The 7,837-nt window shown below is 32.6% G+C and overlaps 1 protein-coding gene across 1 annotated transcript; it reads left to right on the forward strand.

Moving 5' to 3' along the window:
* Positions 1-138: 138 nt before the first annotated feature.
* On the forward strand, positions 139-6,245 carry LOC134266992 (multiple epidermal growth factor-like domains protein 11). The gene is made up of 10 exons (XM_062749217.1): positions 139-502; positions 605-742; positions 1,239-1,379; positions 1,585-1,725; positions 1,943-2,083; positions 3,449-3,575; positions 3,659-3,765; positions 3,800-3,943; positions 4,313-4,409; positions 5,848-6,245. Exons 1-10 carry the CDS (start codon positions 463-465, stop codon positions 6,062-6,064), a joined length of 1,293 nt encoding a protein of 430 aa, XP_062605201.1. The 5' UTR covers positions 139-462; the 3' UTR covers positions 6,065-6,245.
* Positions 6,246-7,837: the final 1,592 nt, after the last annotated feature.

Consider the following 7,837-nt stretch of genomic DNA (forward strand, 5'->3'; position numbering starts at 1 on the left):
AATACGCCTCCATTCCACCAAAAATATAGTCTTTGCTTGATTTCAAACTCAGTGTGCCATTTCTTTTTCAACTTGTATAAAATGAAAAGGAAAGGAAATATGCCCCCACCCCCTCTGAATCCTCTTATGACAAGTGCTATCAAATTCTCATAAAAAAGCGATATCTTGCATTGGCATGTATTTGATTAAAATCCGTTGAACGGTATTCAAAAATACAAACATTGTTCAGGAGACAATGAAACATGTTTGTTTCTTTTTTCAGAATTAAGACAAAAAGGTCGATTTGCTGGTTTTTCCCTCTTTCTGTCTAATTCTTCAAATATTGAAGATGGATTACTTTGTTATAAGGATGGTCCAAGTCTACCTTCACTGGATTTCAATACAACCTGTGTAGGTTATGCACGTTATCTGTTCTTCTACAATGAAAGGCTACCAGGAGTTCAATATCCGGATGGGTACGGAATGTTGTCGTATACAGAGTTATGTGAAGTGATTGTGTTAGGTAAGCATAGCATCTGCTTAAAGTTTCCTTTAAGGCAGCACCTATACATCCTACATCAACAAACAAAGAATTCATAAAGTCCTTATTCTTATTTCTGCAAAGGTTGTGAAGATGTACGGTTTTATGGAATTAATTGCGACTTGCAGTGCCCTGAAAATTGCCAGGATAACACATGCCACATTGTTAATGGAACATGCTTTTCTTGTAAACCTGGATGGAGGGGAGGATTCTGTAATAAAGGTAGACATTTTTGAAGTTATTATATCCCCTTCAACTCTGTTGCCACGGATTAATATCTCATTTATATTCAAATTTTCGTATTATTTTTCATTCAATCAGTAACTCTATCGCATGGTGAAATGTTAATTGTTGATATAATTAGTCATAGATCAATTTGATACCATTAAATTCTGAATAAATTTAAAGTAAGGTGGTCTTAGTTTTCAAAATTGTACAGTAGTTACTTGTGGAATACGTTGATAATGTCAAAAACAGTTTTTGCAGTTGTGGACACAAGTGCAAGATTCCATCATGGAAAAAAATAAATGCTTTTTATTGAGATTTCTTTTTTTTTTTTTACAATTTTCTTTATTTTCCAAAGAAACGCAGATCGAAATGTGCTTTGTATTATTGTTGCTAATGGAAACTAGTAACATAACACTTTACGTTAATACGTTGTATCATCAAAAGTTTATTATTTAAAATTTTGTCAGTGGTCTTTTGTTTACAATAATAGAATGTCCATCGTGGTCTTATGGTTTAGACTGTAAATATCAGTGTTCAGGACATTGCCTGAATGAGTTACCTTGCAATCACGTGACTGGTGAATGTCCGGAGAAATGTGCAGCAGGATGGACAGGGACATTTTGTGAAAAACGTAAATATGTTTGGTTCAGAGAAAAATTTAAATAAAATAAAATAACCAGTTAACAAAAAAATTCAGGAATCGGGTTTTTAAGCATAAAAACTCCACCAAAAGAGGTATTCAAACTTCGTACTGTAGAGGGAATGCATGGAGAAAAGAATAATGTATTAAGTACGAAATTTGTTATAAAAAAAATTCTGTTTGTTATCTGTTGTAGAATGTGACTATGGAAATTTTGGCCCAAATTGTGCCTTTAACTGTAGTGGTCATTGCGAGAATAATGCCACGTGTAACGAGGAAAATGGGCATTGTGACTCTGGATGTAATGCCGGGTACAGGGGAGAACTCTGCGATGAAGGTATTTAGGATGAATAAAAATACTTTTGTTTGTCAATTGCTTTTTTACATGTAGCATAATGCATTATACTGCAATTACCCCTCATTTAAATATCTTTAAGACCATCCCTTCCTTGAAAATCTGAAATGAGATTAACAAAGATATTTTTTGATATTTTTTAAAATCTACTTTACCTTATAAAAAAATAATTAATATTGGAATTTTACATCGATCAAAGCTTGTGCCTTTGGAAAATTTGGAGTCAAGTGTGCGAATATTTGCAGCGGAAACTGTCTTTACAATGAGACTTGCAACATTGTAAATGGCATCTGCAGCAAAGGTTGCGCTCCTGGATATTTTGGATCCCTCTGTAGTAAAGGTATATCTAAATTGAAAATGAAATTAAATTTTATCAGTACATTAAAGTACAAACTAAAATTTTTGTTTTTGAAATAACATGAAATGAAGAAAAGATGATTTACAACCAGTGTGATGGATAACTGTATTTGATTAAGACAAAGGATATTTAATTCTCTAGAAAATTTCTTTTTCTTGATTTTAGGCAGTATTATTTGTCTGTTTTTTTACATTTGGAATAAATATTTAAAAATATTATAAAATAAAAATTAAGTAATTTAATGTAAAACATAATAAAAGATCTTTCGTTTATCAATTAGCATTCACTTTTGCATTTCTTTGGGATCTATTTTCTGGATTGACAGTAAATAAAAAAAATCAAAATAACACATATTAGCAAATTTTACAGCAAGATTAAACAGTCACAAAAAACTGAAATTTCTAGATAAATTATCCGGGAAACTTTCTCAATGAGAACATTTATCGGATAAATCGTATTAGTAGCTTTCTTTCCATGGATTCAACAATAGATTTGACAAATTTAAGTACGTTTTTACTTGCAATCACCTTTCTTTGTTAAAAAAATGAGACATTTAAAATATCTAATCTTAGCAGATTTTTATAGTTGGCATTCTATTTAAATAATATGCTTTTTTCTGTTGTACCTTATGTGACTGGCCGGCGGGGAGGGTAGGGGTCCACCCGGAATAAGTAGTGCACCCTATTGCACACATGTGCACACTTGGCCTCAACACTGGGTCACGCAGTAACCAATAGACATGGTTACTGTCCTTGACATGGATTTGTCAAGGAGTAAGACATAAGATAAAATGTCTTTACAGTCTTTATTAAAGGAGTAATTTGTACATTATTTACAATCCAAGACTGGGTCTGCCAGCTGCTTGCTCTAGCCCTAGCTCCTAACTCTCTTACTGCTAAACCACTACTCAGATTATCTCTTGTTCTTTGTTTGATAAAATATAATCTTAGCCTTAAGGTAAATTGAGTGATTGTTTGATTTACTCAAGATTCTTTGACATCTGTACAATAGATTTATATGGCTAGGTAAAGTGTTAATTACTGTGACACCTATACTGTCTTCAGCGTCACAAAAGATAATTGCACAGGGATTAACTAAATTGACTTCAAAGACTAGATAACAATGTACTAGATATAGTATTTACAAGCCATCTGCTTAACTTAAAAACTTAAAGGAAATTTGTATCAATTAAATGCTACAATGAATAAAATAGAAAACTGTAGTTTAAATAGAAATCTAAACATTAAATAGAAATCTAAATATTGTAATATTTCAAAAATATAAATTATGTAAGACCCCTAACTCTTTGGTTAGTGGCTATACTTAAATCAAAATCTTTTTTTTTAGTTTGTCCTGTTGGTTCGTACGGTTTAAATTGCTCTGGAATTTGTTCTCCTAACTGTATTGGTACTTGTGGAAATATCGATGGTTCCTGTAAATGTGTACCTGGATTTACTGCCAAACTGTTCAAGAGGTATTTAATAAACACTTGAATTTGCTACATGTAACTCTTGAAATATGCAGACTAATGCTTTTCCATACATTTATCCTTTAAAGAATGTCATACAGGAAGAAAACAAAACTTAATTCTAAACAGCTTAACTACATTATATCTTCAACTTTTTTATACCTTGAACAATTTGATTATTGGTTTTCAAAAAGTGGTGCAATACAAACTTGTATAATGTTATATTTTAGAATGTTTACCTGGATTTTACGGTATAAACTGTCAATATCGATGTAGCGGTCAATGTGTCAGTGAAGAGACCTGCAGCAGATATGATGGAAGTTGCTCTCTAGGGTGTAAAGATAATTATGTTGGAGTAGCTTGTGACTTTCTTCGTAAGATCGTTACATGTATCCTTTCTTAATCTGTATTGAATAATATAAAAGCAGAGAAAAATTTTAATAGTTTACTAATAAGTGTTAATTTAGATATAAACTTTTTGTGTGTTATTAGGGAGATTTTATTTTAACCCAAACTACTGCTAAATAAAAAAAAAAAATCTAGTGAGATTATTTTTTGAAGTTCGGGGAATATCAAATGCTTCGGGGAATTTCATTTTGTAGTGAATGAGCAGCACGGAATTTTTCTTATCTCCAGGGGCAATGAATTTTTCTTATTACCATGTAAACATCAAAAATTAAATTAACTTGAAAATTTTTGATTCATAGTATTTTCAAGATAATCAACTTTTCACTTTATTCCAGGGGATAGTTCCACAAGTGCATCAACAGTAGGACTTTCCGTAGTAGTTGCAGTATATTCACTTTGTTTCATAGCTGCCTTTGTTCACTTTTACTTGAGGTATATATCATACTCTGAATGTTTTTTTTAGCTCACTCAAGTGAGCTTTTCTGATCGCAATTTGTCCGTTGTCTGTCGTTGTCGGCGTTGTCATTGTAAACTTTTCACATTTTCATATTCTTCTCAAGAACCACTGGGCCAATTTCAACCAAACTTGGTACAAGGTATTCTTGGGTAAAGGGGATTCAAGTTTGGTCAAGTGAAGGGCCATGCCCTTTTCCAAGGGGAGATAATTATGAATTGGAGAAAAATTAATGGCATTTTTTAAAAATCTTCTAAAATACCACTGGGCCAGGAGAGATGAAACTCATGTGGAATCATCTTCAGGTAGTGTAGATTCAAGTTTGTTCAAATCATGACCCCTGGGGGTAGGGTGGGGCTACAATGGGGAATCAAAGTTTTACATAGAAATATATCGGAAAAATCCTTGAAAATCTTCTTCTCAAGAACCACTGGGCCAGAAAACCTGAAACTTATATGGAAGCATCCTGGTATAGTGTAGATTCTAATTTGGTCAAATCATGACCCCCGGGGGAAGCGCGGGGCCACAATGGGGAATCAAAGTTTTACATAGGAATATATAGGAAAAATCTTTGAAAATCTTCTCAAGAACCACTGGGCCAGAAAAGCTGAAACCTATGTGGAAGGATCCTGGGCTAGTGTAGATTTTAAATTGTTCAAATCATGACCTCTGGGTGAAGGGCGGGGCCACAATAGGGAATCAAAGTTTTACATAGAAATATAAAGGAAAATTCTTTGAAAATCCTCTTCTCAAGAACCACTGGGCCAGAAAAGCTGAAACTTATATGGAAGCATCCGGAGCTAGTGTAGATTCTAAATTGTCCAAATCATGACCCCCGGGAGAAGGGCGGGGCCACAATGGGGAATCAAATTTTTACATTAGGAATATACAGGAAATATCTTTGAAAATCTTCTTCTTAAGAACCACTGTGCCAGAAAAGTTGAAACTTATGTGCACATGGAAGGATCCTGGGGTAGTGTAGATTTCAAAATGTCTAAATTATGATCAGTGGGGTAGGGCGGGGATGCATTATGAATTATAAGGAGGAAATCTGGTAAAGAACAGAATGGTCAAAGCGTCTCAGGTGAGCGATGTGGCCCATGGGCCTCTTGTTATTTACACTGTACAAAAATTTAGCAAATAGGAAAAATCATTCCACGGTGTATATAAGGAAAAAGTTATAATACACAAAACAAGCAAAACAAACTTTTCAATCGGTGACAAGTTCCTTTCAATTTACTTCAATTTGAAAAAAAAGTAATTATTATGCCCTTTTCATATAAAATAAACTAAACGGATATCTGTCATAAGAATTTTCATTTGATCGATTAAAAAATTAAAAACAATATTTTGAGACAATATTGTAAAAGTTTCAATTTGGCATACGGTGTAAAGCTTTATACTTAACTTTTACAGATCACACAGCTGCAACGGTTTTAAGGAAAGAATTCCAAAGTTTGCAACTAAAGGCACAAAAAGCGAACCGACTGCTTCTCCAAAGACCAATACCTCAGATGATAACGTACACAATTATCAGGACTTGAATGTCAACGACGAAAAGAACTCTTATGAAATAATGCAAGCATCCGAAAATCAGTGTGCTTATCAGAACCTAGACCTTGAGTATAAATGAATATTTTTTTTATTACTCGTAACATCCTAACAATGTATGGAAGTATAGTTATGTAGTATACTATTCAAAAAGTAGTGGATATTCTATTTACAAGGACAATGAAATTCAGGTCATGGCGTCAGGAAGAAAACAAATGAGAAAAAAAGTAGGATATTTTTTTCAATTTATTCGGAATCCTGTGCTGTAGGATGAATCTGTCCTCAGCCTGCGTTGTTGCCCTTAGTCGACTGGATCGTGATCTAACCTGAACAGACCTTGAAGCACGCGTGAGATGTCTGGACCATAATATGCTGATAACAGACGGGGAATCATTCATTGACCATGGAACAGCGTCCTGTCTTGTGCCAACCTGTAGCGTTCCTAGTACATGCATATATACAATTAAAATCTTCTGAGTATTCATTTTAGTTTAACCTGCCATGCAAATTTGTGACGTGATCATCATGAGTATCTGGTGCAGATCGTGAAAGTTGGATTGATGTTCATGTATTTGAGTGTTTAATTTCTTTTCAAATACTTCCTGGTTAATGAAATAAGCCAGGTTTCGTATCTTTTTGTACATTTAAGCACTACAGTATCCCTTTCTTATTTGAATAGTGTATTAACATTTCTTTATAGGTAAGTTGATCACAAGATCATTGCTAAAATCAGCTTATAACTACATTCATTGTTTGTCTATATCTAATGAAACTCTGTGAAAGAGTTTGATGTTTTTTTCTTTTAAATCTTGGCTAAAAACACTGATCTGTAGCTCACTGGTCTAAAAAATAAAATTGACGTCCAGAGAGCTACAGTTCAACCTAACGAAAATGTCTTCTACACTATTTTACATACATAAATTTAATAAACTAATCTTAAAGTTGCATATACTTAGTTTAGGTACCTAAGAGTCAGTCCGCGAGAAAACCATGCAGAACTGTCCAATTCGAAGGTTGTCATATCTTAATGAAATTTGGTGGGTAGTTATACTTTACAATATGTAATTAAAAATGACCAAAAAATTCCCATCATTCAACATGGCAGCCGTAGACAGCGCCACCTCCTTTTTTGCACATTTAAGTGCAAATGCACTTAAAATATTCAAGAAAAATGGTAAAATTCACATTTGAATTATTTTACTCAAAATTAAACTTGCATTTCCATTAACTTCAAGGTATTTTTAAGTAATATGAGAATATGTTCTTTCAAAATTGACATTTATCATAATCAAATATGAAATATATCAAAGGACAGACATCTCTTGAAAATTGCCATGATGCCAATTTTCAAGAATTGCCAAAAGTATTACAAATTTCATGCCTTAAATCTTCCAAGACGTATCTTTGAAATTAATTTTTTTTTGATTTTATTGTACAAATATAACTCTAAATACTATCTTTGCAAACTATTGAGCTTGGGAAATGATAAATAATTGAGATATGGGGATTTACAAATTGCCAATTTTCGAAAAATTCGCCCAAACTCAAATGGGTTACAAAGTCAAATATAGTACTTTAAATTATAAACAATTGTTGTTAGATATTGAAACATGTAACAATTTTCTGTAAAATAATTATTAAGATTGAAAAATATTAAAATTGAAAATCAAATTAAACTAAATTGTCAGACATTACCCCTAATATAAAGATTAGCATTTTGCCACTTGTTTAGAAATGAAAAAGCATAATAAATTGTATTGGCTTTCTTGCAATTTCTCAACAATCATATGACTATATAATTTATGTTCACTACATTTTGTAAGTTAGTTTCTTTTTAATTAATGAATGGGAAATT

This window comes from Saccostrea cucullata, unplaced genomic scaffold (genome assembly GCF_032062105.1).
Source record: "Saccostrea cucullata isolate Sc308-1 unplaced genomic scaffold, CSIRO_AGI_Scuc_v1 ctg9787, whole genome shotgun sequence".
Taxonomy (NCBI): domain Eukaryota; kingdom Metazoa; phylum Mollusca; class Bivalvia; order Ostreida; family Ostreidae; genus Saccostrea; species Saccostrea cuccullata.

Excerpts from the sequence above, each read along its gene's own strand:
- LOC134266992 (XM_062749217.1), top strand. The coding sequence starts at position 463 with ATGTTGTCGTATACAGAGTTATGTGAAGTGATTGTGTTAG. Across the intron at positions 3,766-3,799 it reads TTATTGGTTTTCAAAAAGTG|AATGTTTACCTGGATTTTAC; the intron begins GTGCAATACAAA and ends GTTATATTTTAG. Across the intron at positions 4,410-5,847 it reads TTTGTTCACTTTTACTTGAG|ATCACACAGCTGCAACGGTT; the intron begins GTATATATCATA and ends TAACTTTTACAG.